The following is a 23,170-nucleotide window of genomic DNA, read 5'->3' as shown; positions in this document are numbered from 1 at the left end:
GGAAGAGGAAGACAAAATAACAGAAGGGGAGCTGAGGAAGGAACATAGAAGGCTGGAGGTGGAGATCCTGACGGGAAGGACTAGATGACTCAAAACAGGCATTTTGAGAGAAAGAGTGAGAGCTGTTGGCTGAGGAAGAGTAATGGAACAACCAAGAGAAAGGATGCCGAACAGAAACTGAACTATCCAATCCCAACTGTGTTAGTATTTTAATTAACTATTGTTAAGGGGTAGGGGTAGCCCAATCCTAAGCTTCCCAGTACCTGCTGGAGCTGTGGCACCAAAGCGGCTAGGTGCCAGGAAGCTACCGGAAGTCTCCTCAGGGAAGGAGACTTTCATCCTCTTCCCCCAGGTAAAGCCTCAAGCCCTGCAATGGAGCTTCTCAAGTGTGCACTGGCTATTTTACCGGTGCAGACTTGAGAGATACCTGTGTCTGGCTTTTCAGCCCAACACGGAGTTCAGGATATGGCGGAGCAGAGCTCCACCACTCCCACACCCTTCCTGCCTCAGTTCCTCCTCCTCATTCCACCCTCCCCCGCCCCCATATGCCACACTGCTGCCCAATGGTTTTACTTACCCCCAGTAGTGGCACATCCTCCTCCTACCACCACTGGGTCTGGTACCTGACTGGTGCAGCGCATGCACCTTACTCTCCCAGTGCCATAAGTGTGCTTTACAGAACATTCACTGCACCCAGCAGCAGTGCTGGGAATATTCAGGATTGGGCTCTAAGTTTATGTTTAATGTATTTGGAGTTTATTAAATTAATAATAAAGAAATGTGCTTGAAATATCAGTAATCATCAGACTTCAGAGTGGTTGCCATAATCTCTTCCACAGTATGATATATCTAAATAAACCTGCAGGGTCATCACATTAGCCAACTCTTACTACATTTTCACCCCACCTCTTCTCCCAGAAGTTCAGGGCAGTAAGTATGGGGTTCTGACCTTTCATTGTGCAAGAGAATTGTGAAGACAGCAACTGACCCAAAGGCATCCTGGGAGCTGAATGAGAATTTGACCCTGGTTTTCCTTAGTCAAAGTCTCATCCTAGCCCAGCGATTTCCAACTAGTGTGCCAGGGGACAGTGTACCACAAAAGGTCCGCAAGTGTGCTACAGGAGTTTGGAACACAGCATTGAAAATTGCTGAAAAGCTCATCTGGGTTGAGGCTCTGTTTCCAGGGCAACTGTCTGTAGTAACAAATTGTCCCTCTTCCTCTCTGTAACAATTTGTTACTACAGACAGTTGCCTTAGAAACAGAGCTGCAGAACTCAGAAGAGTCTCCTGAAAACGGGAAGTGACATCACAAGAAGCAAAGACCATAAAGGTCAATGTGCTGTGAGAAGAAAAACAATGAAAATCACTATCGAAGCCACTACATCGTATGAGATTTATTTTTCATTGAAAGCCAAGGTCCTGAAGAAGAGGAATACTACACCTAACAACTGTGGTTTGTCTGCTTTTGCAAGCATTTAAAAAGTTAGCAATGGGGTTCAGCATTCCCCCAGCAAACCTTAATCAACTGGGGGCCCAACCTTATCCAATTTTCTAGCAATGCAGCCCTGAGATAAGAAAGCATACATTCCTGTATCTTGAAGAGGCCTCCATGACAGCTGCCCCCCCCCCACTGCGGTGCACACCCCAGCGGCATGGCGGCATCAGCACTGGAAAGTTAGATAGGATTGGGCCCTAAGCCATTCTTGTGCTGAAGGTGAAAAAGGCTATAAAAGATCCATATATAAAAGTAATGTGAGATGAAGGAAATTCCATCTCTTGCAGGTCAGATGAGAATCAGTTGCTGTCAGGGAAAAACACCACTTTGCAGAATCAGAAATATGTTTACCCAGAGTGTTCCATTAAGGTTAATGGAACTGTCATGCCAACTGAGTCAATCGGTGATTGCAATCCTGTATAGCCTTTCCCCCCTCTCTCAAAATGCCAGGTTGTGACCAGAACGTAATTATTTTGTCTTATGCCAGGGATGTGCTCCAGTTAGCTAAAATGAGTGCTGCTGCAGTTGTATCTGTATTGTGAATGCATCCACCGATAGGCACATTTTATCTTTCTCTGAACCTGCTCAAATCCCCTTTAAGATTAAAGGTTCTTCCCCTCAACACTTTAGTCCAGCCAAACTAATGTACTCATAAAATCATTACCCACTTAATTAACCTACAAATAGAAAAACTCAGAAGCCTACAAATAGAAAAACTCAACCCATCCCAGGCTATGTACAATATCTTAATGCTGACTATATGCTTGGGCTCCAAATCCAATCCTAGAAGTCACTGCTAATGAGCCAAGGGATTCCGTTTATGAGAGGTTCCTCTCCAATACATTTCATTTAAATATATTTATAGCCCATAAAAGTCTGCCTTAAAGGAAAAGACTACCTGTTGGAAAAATATCCTTAAGGGGAGTTCCATAATCATGGAACAGGTACTGAGAAAACCTTTCTAAGTATTCTGAAGCTGCCTTGTACATGCCTTCTGAAGCTCCCTATGAACATGAAGCTGCCTTGTACAAATCCAGGTCCCTGCTTTTCTTCACTCATTGTGGAGCTGACTCACAGAAGTGTTCCAAGGTTTCCACATAAGGGTCTTTCCCAAGGCCTATCTGAAACCTAGGACCTTCTGCTTCCAGTGCATGTGTGTGCTCTACCAGAGCTACAGCTCTTCTTCTAACTAGCACTACAAGATAGGTAACACTCTTAACTCTTAGAGAGCACAATGGCCTCTTCAGTAAATTGGGGACCCCAAATTCATTTGAGGCACATTGTACCTTGAAGGTAATAGGGAACCAATGCAACTGATAGGATACATGAGCGCACAGAGATGGGCAGAGAGGCAGGAGACACCCACCCTCCATTATTGGTCAATCTCCCTTTCTCCCATACAATGACAATCTAAGCGCATGTAATGAAGTTGAAAGAACACAGGCTTATTAGACAATATTTATTTTTTTATTAAAATATTGTTATACCAAGTGGAATGCTACAGCAATCTCGGTATAGAGCGGCATAATAAAACAGCCAGGTTTATGTTTAAATACTTGATAACTTAAGATGCACAAAAACAAACAAAAAAAACACCCCTCATTGTCTTTGGCAGAAAAATGTTCACAGCACAAAAATACTTAAAAAGGAATACCAATATTAATATGAAATATATTAAGCTGTGTTTCTCTCTCGCTCTCTTTCTCTCTCGCTCTCTTTCATAACTTTTTTTGCTTTGTTTTTCACTTTGTAAACAATGCACAATAACTGAACACCTTTTTACATATTTATGGAGGAGAGTTTTAAAAAATGCAGTTGTCCAGCAAATGCACCTGTTTAATAGAAAAAAAGAGTAGGGGGATGAACGTGTGTGAACACAGAATCAAAGAAAGCACCAGGAATGGCAGAGTGAGTTATATATCAGAATGAGCTACTGTCAGAAGCCAGCTGTCAGTAGACAGGGGAGTGTAAGAGGCTTCCTATGATCAAGACAGCACATTCTGGAGTGGTTCCAGAGAAAAAGGAGGGCATCTGTAGGTGGAATCAATATTTATCCAGAAATTTTAAAAATGACACATTTAGGATATAAAAGTTGATTTGCATCTCCAGATTTACTCATATCATTCTCAGCAATGTCCTTTCCTCACTTCACAAACACATCAGCTCAAATACAAACTCCCACACACATACTGCATCATACTTTCCCACCACTCTCTTGGAGCGGTTCCGATTCACTTTTAAAGTACTGCTGAAGTACTGAATAATTTTCATTCCTGTCAGCTAGAGGCCCACTCTTGCTCCTGCCTTGGACCTGACATATTCTCCACAGGTGGAATGACCCCAATTTTATGCTAGCTAGGGAATGGGGCCATTCATTTCAATACAGCTGTGCAGATCTACCCCACATGGAGATGTATCCAGTTTAAAAGACCGCAGCTTGGAAACAACAACACATGAACAGAAATACTTGGCTCGTGGCTGCTAGTCAAACAAAGAGCAGGGAAATTCCAGTCTGAAGCATCATGGGAAATTGCTTCAAAGGAAATGGAATCTGAAGGACTCCGAAGGCGGATATTTAACTCCGGACAAACAGGATATGAAATGGAGGAAAAGAAAAAGCAAACACTAGAGAAATCCAAAAACAAGACAAAGGAAAAAAAATGTTTAAGTGATGAGGGGCAAACAGAAATATTAGGCAGACCCACTGCAAGCAGTGGAAAGGGGAAGGAAGAGTCAGATCAGAGGGACTGTGGCTGAAATGCTGATTTCTATCGGGCATTTTCTTATAGAAAATTATTTACAAAAGAAAAGGGGGACCATCTCCTTGATCCCCGTCCAAGTACCTATGACAGGCTGTGTGCTATCCCCACCCCCACTAAAGGTTAGACTGCTTGCAGTCCCCAGCATCAACAGTGGTCCCTCTGCCTTGGAGGCAAAGGGTAGACTTAGGGGTGAGTGGGAAGAATACGGTGCAAAAAATTCATTCTAGCCACACCAGCACCAGACGAACACTCTTTGCTTTTGATAGCTTACACTTCAGGTCCAGGTACCTGCCAGGAGCCCAGTCAATCAATCAATCAATTAGGTATATCACCTCTTTCAGTGCTAAACTCCAGCATGCCACCCTCTGGAGGGCCACACCCGGGCTGCACAAGAGTCTCACTTAGTTTCCCAGTTTTCCTCTCCATCTCTTGGGAAAACCAGTAGCACAGAAAACACAGCGCTGTTATCTTTATGAAAGCACCAGCCTCAAACATATGGTGTTCCACCAGCTGTTGCTCAGCCCATTGGAGGAGCAGCCTGTCAGGGTGACAGTGGGCACTCAAAAACAGAGGCACACCACAGTTGTAGCTTTTCATCCCTAAATGCTGCAGCCAGTCTGTTTGGTGCGTCTTCCAGCTCCTCTTGCAAATTCTTTTGCTTGTGCTCCACAGTCCATCTTAATAGCTGAAGGGATCCTCAGTCTATGCTTTCTTGGTCAGTTACTGTGCCTCTGCTAAAGCAGAAAGGAGTGGTTAGGTCTGGTCACATCCATAGAGGACTCCCTGCTCCTCAGATGAGAATTTCCACCATGTCTGACAGGTCCAGAATTTTAGCAGCTGGCAAAGTCTCTGCAAGGAAAACAGACAATGATACTGCAACTATTTTGAGGAAGAATTCAAAGCAATTTTTGGCATAATGGTGAGCCAAGTGAACCCAGGCACTTTGAAGCAGAACCTTTATCATAATATGAAGTACTCAAATAAAAAAATGGGAAGGAGTCTTAGAACCATATGTTGAAAAATGACTTTGCAACCAAGCAACCCTCTCTTCCAAAACACTTCATGGGGTGGGCTACCAAAACTGCATATGGAATATGTCAGCTTTTACCACTGCAACCCTTCATCAGTGCTAATGAAACATGTGGTATACTGACATTACCATGGGCACCAGCCATTGATGCAAGCCACAAGTTAGAGAAGGTTGATCAATTCCAGTTCCCTGCATAAATTCTAAACATATCTGTCCCCCTGTGCTATACTGTATAGCCTTACAGGGTCCAGGGCAGGAAACATCTCTCAGGTTTGTGTTCTACAGTCTGGGTAAGGCTTCTAAAGCACAGGCTATGATAAGCACCCTTGGCAAAGAGTGTGGAGGAAGACAGAAGACAGCTGCTCAGTGAACCACAATCATCCACCAGTTCTCCTTTCCAAGCTGTTTAGATAATGTGCAAGTTGAGAACCCCTGGGCTTGATTGTGGAATCAGATATTTCTGAAACCACTATGGCAGTGTTTCTCAAACTGTGGGTTGGGACTCACTAGGTGGGTCATGAGCCAATTTCAAGTGGGCTCCCATTCATTTCAAAGTGTATTTTATTTTTAATATATTAGGCTTGATGCTACCATGGTATGTGACTGCATTTGGGAAAATGTTACAGATCCGTACTTTTATCAGACTACTACTTACATGCTTTTAACAATGATAGTCAATGGGGTTTACTCCTGGGTAAGTGTGGCTAGGAGTGCAGCCTTTGGGATGTTTGGGGGGTTTACTCCTGGGTAAGTGTGGCTAGGAGTGCAGCCTTTGGGATGTTTGGGGAATTTTTTTAGAAAGAGATCAGCCACTGCTTGGGAGGGTTAGGAGGGTTCATCTTTAAGTAAATTTTTGTACTTATTGTAAACTTTTCATTTACTTAATTAATTGATTGTTGTATGGGAGCTGTTAAAATTTTTTCCTGCTTGATTATGTCACTTCCAGCCATGACATCACTTCTAGTAGACCCAACAGGTTGCCATTCTAAAAAGTGGGTCCTGCTGCTAAAAAGTTTGAGAACCACTGCACTATGGAACCTGGGGAGATTCAAATGATGTAGATCTTCTCCACAAGCCATATTCTCCCCCTCTGTGGTTTTTTCTCTATCTCCTTCCCTCAGCTCCACCTGCTCCTCTCGGATAAGCCTGTACTGCATTGCATGAAACTCATGATTAGTCACTATGGCAGGAATCTCAGCCCTGGCACTGATCCTGCACAAGGCGGTTCTGTGTTCACCTCTTAGTTATGTGAACCTTCTCAGGCATCTCTGGTAGGAGAAGGCAGTTCACTGGGTTTACGGTGGACATAACTATTAGTCAAGTCTATAAGAGAAGGTCACGCACTTTGGTAGTCCCAAGACACTCACTGGGAGTTAGGCCAGCCACAGGCACTTACCTAGCGAACTTGCTGCACCACTGTTGCTTTCAAGGTGGGGCTCAGGCTCATCACACTGAGCGCTCTCAAACAACCCTTCTGTCTGCGTAGTCCCATCTTTGCTACCATGTTTTGCATGGAAAGGAAGGGGGCCACAAATGGGTGGGATGGTCCCTTCTGCTGAAGTCTTGGGTGCTGCAGGAAGAAGGAAAGGAGCTCCATTTAGACCAGAAAGCTCAGTAAATTTCAGACAGCCTTTCAGGGTTTGATGTCTAAGGACAAGACCCTGATCAAGGAAAGAAAACATTTACAAGTTTATACTAATGCTTCCTTCTGTATTTCTTCCTTGTCATGAGCACTGGCAAGAGAAGAAGTTGGGGGTGTAAAGTTTCACTACATGAGACATCATTACTGACATCTCTATCCAGTCTCCACCTACAGGAAATTCCACAGCTGGACTGTGGACTTCAGATTAGGGACCAAGAACTGACAGCCAAGCAGAGACAACAATTCCACTCACAGTTATTGTCTTTCCCCCCATTCCGTTCAAATCAATGGCCTAAATCAATTCACATATCATGTTCCCAGACCTCCAGACCATGACTTGAAGGATAAGGAACATGACAGCTGAACTGGAAATAGATTGTATAAACACACAAGAGACCTAGAATTTCTTCCTGCTCTTCTCCTATTATCATGCAACTTCTCTCTTACCTGGACTCCCCCGGGAACCACCTTCACTGGCAGAGGTGCCTGGCCAATATTGGGTGCCAGAGGCTGTAAAGATGGATGGCACGGATTTGGCAGGTCGCAGGAAGCCCTGAAGAGCCTTGCTGGGGTCCTTCCGAGAGCGCTGCTGCAAGACTTTGATGACAGCATCCTTCTCAAGTATTTGGGCATGGAGTGCTTTTAACCTGGGAAATACAGAAAACCGTATGAGAAAAAGCAGGCAGTGGTGCTATTTCAGGCACCGGTGTTTCAGAGTTAGCATCTTCCTTTCTGAAGCATCCTTCAGATACCTGCTTTTCAGCTCATAAAACAGAGCTGTCCCACTAAATGCATGAGGATGATGATGATGAATATGTATATACTGCTTTTCAACAAAAGTTGTTCACAAAGCAGTTTGCATAGCTAAAAATCAATCAACCAATGATTCTCTGTCCCCAAAGGGCACACAATTGGGAAAGATATGCTGGGGTACAAAGGGACAGTTGTACTCCCCTGATAAAGAGCACTTTTAAAAGGTCCCCCAAACTTTAAGGGTTGATTGATTCTGTTGTAGTTACTCAGAAAGTAAAAAACATCCGTCTTAACTAATTTAATTTTCATGTGTCATTTATTTTGTGTGCATGTTTATTGCTGCATATTTATTTGTTGCTTGATTGTTTATGCTAATAAAGGTTCTATATACATAAAAGGTGCTCAGGAGAGCAACCACCATTGTTTCCATTTTGCAAACAGAGAGTCTCTTTTTAATGTGCCTTTAGTGCATGAGTACTAAGAACGCAAGTTTTCCTATGGTTGACCACAAAAGAACCTTTTTCCTAAGGAATGCAACATTGAAAAAGAAAACATTCATGTTGGGCCCAAGCCAGTTAATCAATATCCCCTTATTAAACCTTCTCTAGCAGGACAAACCTGTTCTCCATCTCCTGATGCTTGTGATTTGCCAGCAAGAGATCCTCGTCGAAGCTGTTGTTGGGGGAGTGGCGCGGGGAGTGGTTGATGATGGTGGTGTCCCGCTGTGCAGCGGCAGTGGCAGCAGCATCCATGGCAAACTGCCTCATGGTACACTCTTCTAGGTACTTTTGCTCCCACTTGGTCATGTCCGCCTCCAAGGCTAGGATCTTCTCTTCTTTCTCTCTCAGCTGTTCAGACAGCACATGGGCATTCAACTCAGAAGATCCGCTGCTAGGCACACCTATCTGTCTCTGGATTAGCAAACAGAAGCAAAAACTGATGTCACTCTGTGTTCTTGCTGCTGCTGAGAACAGCTGATTCATTATTATTATTATTATTATTATTATTATTATTATTATTATTATTATTATTATTAACAATAATAATATGGACTGGTCCTATTAATATATTAAGATTTTAGAAATGGGCTATGTCAGAATGCCTGATGCAGGGGAGGGCACCAGGATGCAGGTCTCTTGTTGTCTTGTGTGCTCTCTGGGACATTTGATGGGTCACTGTGAGATACAGGAAGCTGAACTTCCTTATGTTTTGAACTGAACTTATGTTTTTATGAGTGCACATCCTGAGCCAATCCATTCTAAGCAGTTTTGGCTTGGAAGGAACCCATGTCAATCAAGCATATTTTTTTTGCAGCAGGTTCTTCATTAGGGTGTTACCAAACACATACACCACATTTACCATGCAAGATGGCAAGCTTTAGCCTGTCTTATTGGTCTTGGAAGCTGGCACAGCTCAGTTTAGTAAATAGCTGGGCTTGGCAAGTAAAAATATTTACATTCAACATTTTTTAAAAAAAATTTAATGGGCAAAATATCTGTTTTTCATTTCTTTCCCTGCTTCTGCTCCAACAGGCTAATTTAAGTAACACCATGAACATAGCTGATGTCATAATTAATAATAATATAACCATTTTTACAGTGCGGGCATATCTTGAGTTTCATTCTTTCCTACATGGTGCCTTTTTAACTTCATCTTGAGACTAAATCTCAGCACATGCTAACTTATGAAACACCAACATGCAGTGCTGGCTGCTAATTGTTTTTCAATAATGGTAGCCAGGTAACTTACATGCTTGCCTCGGTCAAATTTTAATCATCGGTCAATCTGACCAGACGTGCAAGAAGACTGCTGGAGAGAATCCACACCTCAATTTGTTTATTATTATTATATTATTAGATTGGTGTTCCATAAACATGTGCATTAGTGGCTTGAGGCATAAGATTGGTAAAATACCCCATATGGTAAGCCATTCTTGCAGAAGGTTAAGGCTCCCCTTTTGAGGTCAGTTTTGTTTATTTTTTCTAAGAACGATTATGGGGCATGCCTACAAGTCCTTTGATTATATGATTTTTCTCAAGAAATCTGTCTCCTGCTTCCCTGGCTGTTTCTAATAGACATTCCCCCTTAAGTTAATATGAAGCAAAACTGCTGAGCCTCTAGCAAGGATATGTAGCCACAGTTCACCAGACGTTGACTGACCCAGAGAGCCATAGCCCTCAATCAGGTTTTTAAACAGTATGGATGGCCCTTCATGGTTCCTCAGCCTTCCACTCACCTGCTGAGCCCGCAGCATCTTCAGCTCCTGCTCTAGGCGTGTACGGAGACGCAGTTCCAGCTGCTCGCGCTTCTCACAGGCTGCCTGGAGCTGGCCCAGTGCCTGCTGCAGCCTCTCCACTTTCTCCACGTAGGCCTGCTTCCTCCGCAGCTCTTCCTCTGCTTTGGAGGCCCGTGTCTGGGCAGTGCTCAGAGCCTGTTCCAGTAGCTCTGCCCGGCGGCGCTGGTCTTCATTGGCACCTTGCAGTCGTGCAACATCCCGCTCTAGCTTCTCCCTCTCTTGCTGGTGCTCGTAGTCTGGAGGAAACACAAGGAGGAGAGGTCACTAACCGTGGATACTTCCCATTCCTTTTTAATCACAAGAAAGACACTGGGGAAAAAAGCAAGAGAATCTGCAGAGATAATTTTTGACTGATTCATCGTGAACGAGCCAGCCATTCCTTGTCTATTAGAAATGGGTGTTGCCTACGTTCTTAGCAGCCACTGACTGTACTTGAGTTGAATTATTCCATGGTGGGATCATATTGGGCCATTGCCCAGGGAACAGACAACTACAGGAAACAGAAAAATGCACATTTGTACTAAACAACTTTGACTTTATGCTTTCTTCTAATTACCGATACCAGAATATCATCCTCATATTATTGCTCTGCTCAATCTGATCATGATGGTCACATTGTCTGATCATCACATCAAGTATGTTCAGCATAACGAGAGGAAGAAAGAAGCCATGGGAATGTAGCACAGTGGTCTGAGAAGCTCTAGAGTTACCTGTTGCTTTCTGCCTGTCCACACTTTTCTGAACTGGCTACGTACTACTTCCCTCTCACCCTATCAGAAACCAGGGAAACTGCATTTTGACTGGCTGTTCCACTCATGGTTCTGGAGAAACTACACAAATCTCATGGAGGCTTCTTCTATCAGCTGCACCAGAGCAGGAACAGGTCAGAAAAGTAACCAAGCTGAGTGAGCGCCTTCCCTTACTTCCAAGGCCCCTCAAAATGGTAGTCACTCTGCCACTACTGGTTAGGTGAGAAAGCTATATTTATTTCAGCAAAGGGCTGGAGACTTGATCCTTCCTGCAGAACACTAGGTCACTCTAGCTATAACAAAAGAGCCATGAGAGGGCCATACCCATTCAATTCTAAATGAAGTTTTACACTGCTTTGTTTGCAAGGCTGGGAAGAAAGGTATTGTTTGGGAAGAAGCAGTTCCTTGTATTAGCAGCTCCTTGTATTAGCTGTAGAAAAGATAACTAGTACTTTCGTCCCTGTTCCCACCCCTCCTCCAGGCTAATTCCCACCACCTGGCAACAAGTTTTTCTTTTTAAGAAAATCCAGAATGATAAGTGAGTGAGAGAGAAAGAAAGCACACTCTTGGACCAAGGATTCTAAACAGAGGGAGTACAGTCTGTGTGCAGGAACAGCCGGAACAGCCACTGGAATGCAAAGAATCCAGGTCACACTGATGGCTGTGGTGATTAATGGCTCTAGTTTAAGTGCCAAGAACAGCTTAGCACTCTCTGGGGAATGGCAAAACTCTTCCAAGGGAGGATCCGCCTTCTCCTCAATCTTAAAGGGACCTCCCTTAAATCCTCTCTCCCAACCTATCTACAGCAAAAGGCTCCGGAAGATGGTAGTGTAGAGAACAGCTCAGCTGGGCTTGAAATATACAGTAGTACAAACATTTGGAGACTGCTTACTTTGGGCAATAAGTTTTGCCATTGTCCCTTGGTTTCCTTCTTGGTTTTCCTGTGCCCGGCTGGCCAGCTGCTTGTTCGCAGACTCCAGGCGCTCTGGGGCAAATTGAAAGAAGAATGAGAATTAGAATGCAATTCATAAAGGCTCCCTCCCCACCAGAGGGGCGCTCTGATAACACTACAGGCAATCATGACAGGGAAGCATGGCTGTAGAACTGGCACACAATGCCAAAGAAGCATCTTTTGTGTTATATATTTAAGGCACGACCAGCAAATCTTTCTCTTTTCCAAAGCCGTAACACACTCTCCCGTCAATGTAATTTTTTTCCTTTCAAAATACTAAGGTTTAAAAACAGTTTTTAAAAACTTAGTTTTTAAAGGGAGATGGCTTTTAGGGTCTTGTCAAACAAACAATGTTGTCCTGTTCAGACAGTTTTCCAAACCAAAGTTTGGAGGACTGTGATTACGGTATGAACCTGCACACTTTCTGCTCCCCTCCCTTCCCCCTCATCTCATAAACAATTTCTTTCTCTTTCCCTGTTAAGAGCTCACTGGCAAACTTGGAGGGCAAGAACTAGTCCTAACCAGGTTCTGAAACCCATTGGTAAACTGGAAAGAAACAGAAGCTGCACAGGAGTTGAGGAGAAAAGCATGTGCAAATCTGCAGCTCACTCACTGTCTTCCAAAACCATGAATTCAGTGAGGGGCTAGTTATGATGGAAGATACGCATTCTAACTGCATCCCTGGGTAGAGCCATGCTGGGCGGTAGAACAGATTATACCACGTTAGTAGCACTGTATTGCTTCAAGGGGGTGCAAGAACGGAAGCATCAGCCCAACATAAGGTTTTCTGCAGACTATCAGCCCCTCTAGTTAGATATTAACACTAAGTATACTGCCAGTCCTAGCCACACCATCTTACCTTTTAGATCTCGGTTGAAGTCCTGCAATCGCCGCATCTCTTGGTCCTTCTTGCTCCTCATGGCCTTTTCCAGTGTCTCTCGCTTAGAAGATGCTTTCATTAGGTTTTCATAATCCTCTGAAATTCGCTGAATCTCAGTTTCCAACTGAAGGAAAGAACCAAAATATCTTGGTTAAAAAAGTATCTGCATGAGAAGATACTTGAAAGTCTCTAGCAGATATCTGCTCAAGAAATGCAATTCACAGACCAAGAGAATACCGAAGGTTAGCAGCCTCTTCTGTACTATACAGATCTTGGATTTTGAAAATGGCTTTGAATTTTGTGGTCTGACCCATCAAACAGCGCTGGTGCCTATTTGTTGGTGCTCTTATAAAATGTTTACACAGCAAATTTAACTAGGGTATAGCATTACTTCCCATCTTGTTATGTAGGCAGACCTCAGGAATTGTATCTATAATGCTGCAAAAGTACAATGTGACTGTAATATTTTTTCATTGCATTTTTTTTAAGGTATTTGGGGATTTTGGTATGGAGGATGCGGAGAGCCACCCTTGCAGAACTACAAATCAGGGCTCCCTGAGAAAAGTCATGGCAGCAAAACCAATTGAAGAGCAGTTGCACAAACTGAAGGTAGATAAATTCTTGGGCTCATTGATTCATATTTATGTTTTAAAACACATGCAAGCGCAGCTAAAAGCCTAGCCAAAAGACCATCAGATAATAGCTAAATCAGCATTGTTGGGCTCCATTTTAAGATGATTGAAACTGGTCACTGTGCAGTTCTGATCTCTCAGTTGATCTTTCTGAATGCCCATTCCTCATTTTCTGCTGGTTCACTGAACTATCTAACATTGCTGAGAAGGCAAGCCCCAGCTTAAGCTAGGCAATTGTTTTGAAAATGAGCAGCAAAAGTCATGGCTGAAGAGCAGTGTTGGCTGCCACTCCTTCCCTCTCAGTCCCCTACGGCCATACCAAAAGGCTGCCAAATGCCACCTCCCCCAGTGCTCTGAAAATGCTTAAGTAAGGCACCCAAAAATCTACAAACTATGAAGATTTAAAAATAAATTATGTAGGAAACATGACAATGACTTGGATGTATTCTGCAGGCAATTTCTTTGCTCTTCTCTCCTTCTCCCACTCAAATCCCAGCTGGCAGGATCTTGACATCCAATTACATGTTCCATTTTTACCCTTTCCTATGCAGACTTGGCACATTTCCTCTGCATCCCCACCTCTGCAGGCCTGGCACGTGCCCCCTACAGTCCCCAAATAACTCACTGGTTCAGTGGGGAGGAGTCTTGCCCTTGGCTCAAGCTGGGCTAGAACAGGCCGCTCCTTGTGTGCTTCTGCACAAAAGGCTTTCTGTGACTTGCCTAGTGCAGACCCCAAGAGGGAGGGCCCCATAGCAAGAGGGCACAACTGTGAATAGAGATGGTGAATGGACTCTTTTCTATCCACTCAACAACTGCTTTAGCTTAAGACCTGTTGTGCACTTTGTGCTTGCACTCCACAGCTGTTTAATGGGGAGGGGGTGATTAAGAAAAATTAGAAGGAGATGTGTTTTCATGACAGCTGTTTCTGGGAAACAAAAGACAAGGGGCAGAAAATTTCTGGAAATGTTGCTGAAGATAAGGCTGGGCCTGCGAGGCATTTTGCTGAACTCCCAGGTCCCCATAGGACGGAGTACTATGACTACTCTCAGTCAAAATGGCATCTTCATAATGGTCTCAATAGGCACTTCCTTATCATTATGAACCAGGGCTGGCCCAAGACCTCCAGAAGCTGCATACAAAAGGCCACACTCCCTCCCTTATCAGTGGTGCACCAACTCCTCCTGCTTCTCTGCCCGCTTTTCAAATAAAAAAAACAGAGAAATGGAGCAGAAGACAGGACCGTTTCCTGGACCATTTCCTGTCTTTCTTTTCAAATCCAGGAAGTGAGAAGAAGCAATCCCTTGCTGAGAAGATCCTCAGCCTACATGTGGATCTGCAACTGCTGCATATGCTTTGACCTTTCCAATGGAGCTGCTTGCTCCATTACCTTCTGGATTCGGTTGGCTTTTTCACCATAGCTCTCCAATTCCCGCCGCAGCATCTCGTTCTCCCTCTGGAGCTTCTCATTCTCTCTCAGGCACTTCTCATTCTCAGTCAACACAGCTTCCATTTGGGACAAGTGGTTGCTGGCAGAAGCAGCCTGGGCTGACATCAAAGCCTCCACCCCAGCTGAAGTCAGAGATCCCAGAGGACTATGGCACATTGCAGCCTGTGGTGGCAAGAAACCTTGGGACATCTGAGCCTGCATCACCCTAGAGAAAGGAGAGGTGAAGGAATTACAAAGACAAGCAGACACTTTGAAGCAGGAAGACCTCAGCACTGGTCTTTGCCCAACACTGCATATACAGATCTCCAGTGTAGACACCTGATGCAATCACATGAATAATGTAAGCCACTATGCCCCAAGAATTTTGTCATTGAACAATCTAGTGCTTAACAATCTAGCGAAGTTGGGCCAACAATCCAGGTGGTGCAAACTGGTTTTTTATGTCCTTTTTCTATTCATTGATAAGGGACTCTTGAGAAGCATATCACTGAATCTGCTTTTGAAATCCTTATTTATCAGAATAATCCTTCAAAGAACCTTTGAATACAGTTTGAAAGCTTTTTTGGGAAAGACACAACCTCTCACTCATAACACATGATAGCAACCAATAGTACCATCTACCTAACCCAAAATCACTGGCCAAACTCTGCTCCTGAAGAAAGTGAATGTCCCCAAGGCCCATCCCAATGAACAGGAACAGAAGCAAGATTAAGAGAAGTACTTCTGAAATCCAATATCTTCTGAAGGAACATATACAATACATGCAATCCACTCCGTCCCCAAATCCCCATGTTGAAAGAACAAGTATTACACTTTGCATTACTTCACAGGAGTTTAACACATGGAGGAGTGCAGAATGGGGTTGAAAGAATGGGGTTGAAAGAGTGCAGAATGGGGGGGGCAACATAAATGCAAAATATAACACTTATGCAATTTTGAACTTTACTGTAATTAGGCTTTGAAGCCAGAAATTGCATTGCAGAATTCATACAGCATATGCACTGCTTTGAAGTCTTTTTGTAAATACATACACTAATATTTATTATTTAATAGGTATGATTAGTTATTCAGTACCATACAGCTAAAATACAATATTGTAGTTACTTATATTCTGATCATGTATTTACAGGCTACTCCAGTGGAGGACAGAGTGCCTATACCTTTATCCGCTGCATAAAAGAGGGGATTTTGGCAGGTGTAGCTTTTTAAACCCTTCCATGTTGAGTTGAACCTGCCAAAATTCCCTCTACTAAACAGTGGTTAAAGGTATAGGTACTCTGTTTTGTATCTGGTTATTCTCATGACTGCATGCATGTTTACTTGAAAGGAAGTCCCACTCTATTCAATGGGACTGACTCCCATGTAAGTGCAGGTGTGCTCCATTTAACAATGGGGATACCTTCTCCAATCCAAGCAACATTCAGCCCAATCTAGTGCCTTTGTTGTGTAAACAGACAGCCCCTGCCAGAAACTAGTTGGCTGCACAGGCTGCTGGAGATACATTGTATCTGCTTTGCATTAAGAGCCTCTGTTGTGTAAACAGACACTCTGCTGCAGGCTATGGGAGTCCTGACTTGTCTCATTAACAGTATCTTTGTTGTCTTTGACCACCATCACATAAGTGGTCTGTCATTAAGTGGAAGGTTGTTAAATGGTGCACACCTGTATATACATAGGATTGTAGCAGCCTTAGAAAATGAAATCCACTGATGTGAATGGATCTTACTGCCAAGTGAATAATGTGTTTAACACCAATGCTGTAATGTGATGCAGGGATGTTCAAAAGGACACCAATGCAGGGATGTTCAAAAGGACAAAGTGATCAAGAGAAACAGAGTCTGTCACTTTCACAGGAGGCATGCATTTGAATTTCAGTATTCTGTCTCTTCAAATAAAATTCACATTTGGGTTGGAACCCTGAAATGGACAATTTAGTAAATATAAGAGAATGAGACTCTATGGCATGCAAAGCTCTTAGCTGGGCATGAATCAACGCTGTGGCATTTAGCCATTCATAAGGAGGAGGTCTGGTCTAGAGGGTAGAGCCTCCATTTGCCTGAAGATAACATCCGCAGGTTACCAGTTCGAGGCCACCGGCACCGTGCGACCCTGAAGCAGCTGACAAGCTGAGCCGAGTTATTCCATCTGCTCTGAGGATGTAGGCCAGAATGTTGCGACCAGATCAGAAAGAAACATCTGAATGTTGTGGTTTCTTGAAAGATAGAACCTTCTTTCAAATTGTAAAAATCCCTATGGGGATTTATTTAGCCTGCCTACATAAACCACCTTGAATAAAGTCCGAGGAGAAATCTGAGGACCAAGAAAGGCGGTATAGAAATACCTGTATTATTATTATTATTATTATAAATTTAATCCTCCATGGAGTTTCTTAGAATTCAACATGGCCACCATTCTGGTGCCTGAATGGGTAGATGCTTCCTGAGAAGACATGGCCTCATCTGACAAAGGCTGGACTGGCAGACATTCTTGTGAGGCATTCTTGGAGCAAACAAGAATAAATGCACTTTTCTTTCAGCATAGAGCCACCACCCCCTCCTTTTCTTCCCCAGGAAAGAGTTCATTTCCTGTCTCTAACATTATCTCTTCCTGTCAGCATTCACTACAGTTTGCTTCACAGCAAAGAACCACATTTCAACTTCCCCCATTCTTCTCTAAAGTTTGCTACTTCACAAGCAGAGAGAGACCATTGTGAAATCCCTTGTAAAGGTCCTTAAGACAACTGTAAGACCATATTATTCCTAAGCAAATAGGAAAGCCCTTTGAATGGTTTCAAAATGCCTTACATTGTTCAAGATCAGCCCTCTGCATACTCATTCATTGTTGGTGGCAGAGCTCATGATTCTAGAAAGGCAATGGCATGCAAAGGAGATAGGATGTTAAGCCCCCATTGACATTTTGAGAGCTCACGCTGGTTGCCTTGGTGCACTCTTCTAAGCACACATCGGTTTTACTTTCCTCCAGTCAAAAACTACAGGTTTTGGAAGCAAATAATTCCATCTTCCATTGGGCAAAACATAGTTGCTGTCTTTTCTACTACGTGATGCTTCTGTTCTAGACTGTCCAGACACTTCCTTCTGAAATACTTTGTACTTAAAAAAAAAAAAAGGAAAAAAGAAATCTCAAGGAGAAGTCTACCTTTAACTCCCCCCCCCCCATGTAGAATAGGGTTGGATGAAGACATGGCATCTTCCTCCTACCTCTCCCAAAAGAAAGCCATGTGGACTTTTACTTCTTTACTAACTAGATTCATAACGGAGGAGGTCAACCTTGCACAAGCTGCCTCATTCCTTTGAGTATTTCCATGTGACTTTGACCTGTTCCTACTTCCCTGGGGTAAGAGGAAGCACTAGTGAGCTAGCTAAGAGGTCTGTATCTCTTTTGGATTGGTTACCTTTGCAGCTCAGGTGCTTCTCCACCCTCTTCAAGGCTCTCTTGCAACCCTTGTCTGAAGAAAAGTGAACTTTCAAACCAACCCATAAAGAGAAGGAGGAATTTGAAAGGGGGGGGGGGAGACCTGGAACCAGATTATTGAACCACAAGCTTCATCAAATTCCTAAACAATTTCCCTTCTCAAAAAGAAAAGATTGCTGGCAATGATTTTGAAGGGCAATTGTTTTGAAGCAAACAATCCAGTGCCTGGATCAAACCAGTGATCTTTGAGCACCTTGCAAACCTGAGCAAATGATGGATTTCCAGACAGGGATCTGTCAACAGGAGAGGGGTCACAGCCCAGGGACAGGGTACATGCCTTGCATGAAAGCAGGTCCCACATTCAACCTCCAGCATTCCTAGCTAAAAGGATCAGGTAACAGGTGATGAGAAAAGCTGTGCTCTTTCCATCAGAGTAGACAACGCAGCTTCACAACACTTCACCAAGTGACCAACCTGAATCTAATTCACTACCTGAGCTCCTCTGGAGTCATCTCATTCCTGGCAGTTTGGCCCATGGACCTTTTAAGCACAACTGAAATGAACCATGAGCTGGTAGTGCAGTAGCTAAGAGACTCAACTATGCATTAGGAGGTCCCTGATTCAAATATCACCCCTACCATGAACTCACTAGGAGGCAGCTTTTAGCAAGCCACTCCCTCCCTGTCTCTGCTTCCCATTTGCAATGTGGAGATAATAATGCTTGCTTATGTAAGGGTTACAAGAAGATAATACACTTGGAGTACTTTGACATGCACACGTGAGGTGCTGCTCCAATCTGATGGATTACCTGATTTCAGGATGCTGAAACCCTGGACTTTCTCTGTAGTGAAGCCTGGGGTCTGGCAGGTAATTGCCTGAAGCCTCTTGGGCTGAGATGATATAGGGATATTCTGGAGGAGGACCCGGGGGTTCCAGCCCTTCAGAGGGCTTTCCTTTGGAGACAGACAGCTGATAGTGCCTAGAAAGTTGTGGGTAGCTGTGAGAGGAACTCATGTGGTTCTGAGCCCTGGCCCCGTTCCGCTCTAGTGACATCTGCAGGAGCCGCTCGCTAAGCGACCGCACATGTCCGTGTTTCAGCTCTTTCAGCGACTCGTCCTGGTGCTGGCTGCTGGTGTCTGAGGCATAGGCCCTGCGCTGTCCTCCTTCAGCAGGCACCCCAGACAAAGCTGCCCCAGCCTGTTGTCCTCGCTGTGAGGCATAATACTGGGAATGAGCTTTGGCCTCCTCATAGGTGGGGAGCTCCTCCCCCTTGTGCTGAGGCTGGTAGAGGCGGTACATGTTATTCTCCAGGTAGAGGTGGTCGCAGTGGTGCTCCTGGCCCTGGGGCTCCTGCCGGGTTGACTGCTGAACCATTTGGCTCTCTTCCTGGGTGAGACTCTCCAGAGAAGACCGCGGACTGCTGCTACTTCCTGCTCCACGCAAGGCTTGCTGCTGTATTGCCAGGAGCGTACGGTTCTCAGTGAGGTTGCCATATCTCAGCTGCTCCTGGATGAGACGGTGAAGGACAGTCCCAGAGGAATCCTCAGCTGTCCGCATTCTCGGGTAACTGGTGGTCAACCAGTGCTTTCCAAAGGCACAGAAAACACAACAACAACAACAACAACAACAATGAAGAAAACACCCACTATCCCTGGAATCTAGCAGCCGCTGTCCAGCCAAATGAGCCTGAAAGGAAGGAGAACTGGAGTCAGCACATAGCACAGCTCAGTGAGCAGAGAGCAGGCAAAACTTTTTCCACATTTCATCTTCCTGTTGTCTATCATCAGAACTCAATGCTGAGAGAGCTTCCCTAAAGAGAGCAGCTCCCTCATGGTGGTTGCCTATCCTACCTCACAAGACTGTTGTTAGGAAAAAATGAGATAACTGTCTTTTATCTCCCTGTTGAGCTGCTTAGAGGAAGGGAAGGTGCAAAATGTAATAAATGACTTTTTTAATTACTGAAGCATTGGTTTTAAATCTCATTTATGTCTGTTCTGTTGCACTGTCAAGTCACCCACAGTGCAATCCAATACATGTTTACTCAGAAGTAAGTTCCATTTTATGCAATGGGGCTTACTTTCAGGTAAGTGGGCCTAGGATTACAGCCTCAGAGCTCCTGGACTTCAGTAGGATAAAGATGCATTAAATGATTTCAACTTTTCTCCAAGTATGTCCGCTTAACATTGCAGCCTTAGAGCCCAATCCTATTTATGCTTTCTGAGAAGCAAATCTCTCTAATGTGAATGAGACTTACTACCATGTAAGTACTGTATGGCTAGGACTGCAGCCTGAGGGCAGTGAACAAACTTATGTATGCTTTTTTAAAAACTAGATTCATCGTGACTCAGGACAACCTTGTAAAGTAGGCTATGAAGTGAAAGAAAATTGACTTCCCATAGTCAACCAATGGCATACAGTAGAGAACTAAAGCTGCATTTCTTAAGCTACCTAGTCCAACATCTTGCCCACTGAGCCACACTTGTGGTGAGAGTAAATAAGCTTTCAACAGTTGGAAGTGGAGACCCTGAATGTCCAGGAACTGCACATTCCTTTCTCAATAGATGTTACTACTACAACAGATATTACACTTTATTTCAAGATGACAACAGAGTCACAAATAAGGGGCCCTCAGTAGGTATATTCCTTTCTAGAGAATTCTATTGCCCATAAAACAGCTGTAGTTCCAGTAGCAATATCTGCTCTTCCTTGGGTGCTCTAATGGTTACAAGAGTCGGAAGACCAAGGTTCAAATTCCCACTCAGGCATGAGACTTCCTGGGTTGCTATGGGTTGGTCACCATTTTTCAGTTTAACCTACCTCACAGGGCTGTTGTGAGGCTGAAAGGGGTGAAGGTAGGAGAACCACATCTGCCACCCTGAACTCCTTGGTGGAAGGGTTATATATGCAATAAATAAATAAAATCTAGACGAGGATCAGCTGCTAACTTGGCTGCTGGAAAGCCCTCCTCAATCTACCTCCATTCATAGGGGCTTCTTAATCTTTCACTTGAAAGACGTGACAAGTCCCTTTTTCAACACATACACACACACAGAGTCTCTGGGTAAATTTAGGTTAAACATTTGTCTCCTTTAAATGAAAAAAGAAATCTCCCAAGGGCAGCATTGCTGGTACTTCAAAGTAGTCCATGTTTGATTTCTACAGAGAGGTTTCTTGCTGGGAAGCCAACCACCCACCAATTCCTGGTTATTTAGTAGTTCTACAGCACTACACAACATACCAAAAAGCTCTGCAAAGGGGGGGGGACGCGGCAAAAAGCTCTGCAGCTTCTAATGGTTAGTTGGGAAGGGGGTTTAAATGAGGAGTTCCACCTTCCAGAGTGGAAGGTCCATCATATTCACTGAAGCTTACTCCCAGGTAAGAAAACCGAGGCCTGCAGCCTTCATTCTAACAGGCAAAATTTCTACAGCACATTGCCATGTATGAAGTTTGACTCACCTTACCTAAAGGGGGGGGGACGGTGTTAGGCTGAAATCTTAGCCACAGTGACCTGGGAGAAAGCTCCATTGCCTATAAGAGGACTTACTTCCGAGTAGACGTGCCTAGGATTGGGCTGCTTGCTAGTCTTTGGCAGCCGATGCGCGCATCATGCACACTCCCGCTCACAACCACTTCTGGGGCCGGGGCCAGGAGCCTCTTTCGTGCGCACGCCGCCTTCCTGATCTGAAGGTCTTGCGATCAGTTCAGCGGCCAGTTCCCGGGAAACTCTCTTTGGGGCTCGGAGCTGGCCAGGGGCAGGATCCCGACCCCCTTTCCAAAGCCCGGGGAGGGGGTGGGAGGAGCGCGATCGCCCGAAGCGCAGCCCCCAGATTGCCAGCTGCTGCGCCGTCTTTCGAGCTGCCTGCCTGCCCGCCCGCCCGCTCTTTGTTTTCCAAATAGTTCTGCGCTGACATCACAGGGGTTTGGATTGCAATTAACATTCCTTCGAAGTGAGAACGAGGAGCTCAGGGCTCCAGCAGGCAAGACAAAGCCAAGGCTGCCCTGCGCGGGGGATACCCTCGACAGCACCTGCAGGCTCTCCTGGCGCCCCCCGTGACTGCTGCTCCCCCCGCCTCGCAGCTTCTCCTCCCAAGCTCTTCTATGGGCTGTGTGCCCTCGGCGAGCGCTGCGACTTCTGCAGGCTGGGAAAAGGCAGAGAGAGAGCGAGAATTGGGGGGCACCCGGAGGAGTGTAGGGGACTCGCACCCCCAGATCTCAAAGCAGGCTGCAAGGGGGGAGGCGTCACCCTGCGCCCGCAAGCGCGCCCAGACCACCGCCCCGAGTGGCCAAGACAGTCCCTCCTGGGGAAGAGCGCTGATCGGTTCCCCACCACTGGTGGAAACCGGGGCTGCTGCTGCTGCTGCGGCCGCCTGCGGAGAATCCGCTGCCCGCGCCTGCGGAGGGCGCCTGGCTGCAGAGGACAGCCCGACAGATGTCACCCGCGGCGCCCCGGGGACGCGGAACTTACCGGACCGTAGCAGCTCCAACGGCCTCGGTCTGCAGGGGACGCGGGGGCTCCACCGCCGGGCTCTTTCTGCGAGCAGCGGAGGCACAACGAGAAGCGAGCGCCCGAGCACAGCCCGCAGCGTGCGCGCTCCTGCCTGCCTGCGTGTGTGTGTGTGTGTGCCTGGTGCGCATGGAGCCTGGCTCAGCACAGCGCCCACCTCCGCCCCTGCTGGAAGGAAGGCGACTGAGCGAGCGAGCGAGCGCCGCAGCGCCAGCCTCCTCAGCTGTAATGAGAGCCCGGGAGGCTGGGCTGCTATGCCAGGAATGCGAGAGTTTCAGGTTCCCCTCCTGGGATCAAAGCAGCTCCCTACAAATAACCTCGCTGCTGCCGCTCCCGCTGCCGATGCGCCGCTGGCCAGTAGGGGGCGCGGGGCGGCTTCCCAACCTTTGCCCTGCAGCTGGGGCGAGCGGGCGCGGGAGGCTCACAGCTGGACGGGCTGCAAATATGGGGGACCGCGCAGAAGGCGGGAAGCGGGTCCCTGTGCCCTTGACTCTGAAAAGGAGAAGGGCCTGCCTGCTTGCAGTGCATGCCTTAGCTTCACTTTTAGCCTGGCCCTTCCTCCAAGGAGCTCAGGGCAGCAGGCAGGGCTCTTCTCC

The 23,170-nt window shown here is 45.5% G+C and overlaps 1 protein-coding gene across 2 annotated transcripts; it reads right to left on the bottom strand.

Annotated features, from left to right (window-relative positions):
• Positions 1-2,940: 2,940 nt before the first annotated feature.
• AMOTL2 (angiomotin like 2) lies at positions 2,941-22,782 on the bottom strand. Of its 2 annotated transcripts, none has more exons than XM_066619858.1 (10): positions 22,536-22,782; positions 18,879-19,756; positions 14,579-14,843; positions 12,539-12,683; positions 11,620-11,712; positions 9,919-10,214; positions 8,301-8,593; positions 7,377-7,576; positions 6,684-6,857; positions 2,941-5,106 (listed from the first exon to the last, which is right to left on the bottom strand). In XM_066619858.1, the coding sequence occupies exons 2-10, from the start codon at positions 19,625-19,627 to the stop codon at positions 5,048-5,050; spliced, it is 2,274 nt and encodes a 757-aa protein (XP_066475955.1). In that variant the 5' UTR covers positions 19,628-19,756; positions 22,536-22,782; the 3' UTR covers positions 2,941-5,047. The 2 variants fall into 2 exon arrangements, with proteins under 2 accessions (XP_066475955.1, XP_066475956.1); XM_066619859.1 differs by lacking the exon at positions 22,536-22,782 and adding an exon at positions 21,615-21,986.
• Positions 22,783-23,170: the final 388 nt, after the last annotated feature.

Source organism: Tiliqua scincoides, chromosome 3, assembly GCF_035046505.1.
Source record: "Tiliqua scincoides isolate rTilSci1 chromosome 3, rTilSci1.hap2, whole genome shotgun sequence".
In the NCBI taxonomy this organism is placed as follows: domain Eukaryota; kingdom Metazoa; phylum Chordata; class Lepidosauria; order Squamata; family Scincidae; genus Tiliqua; species Tiliqua scincoides.
Note: the sequence above shows the minus strand (reverse complement) of the source record. Positions and strands in the feature narration are given on the sequence as shown.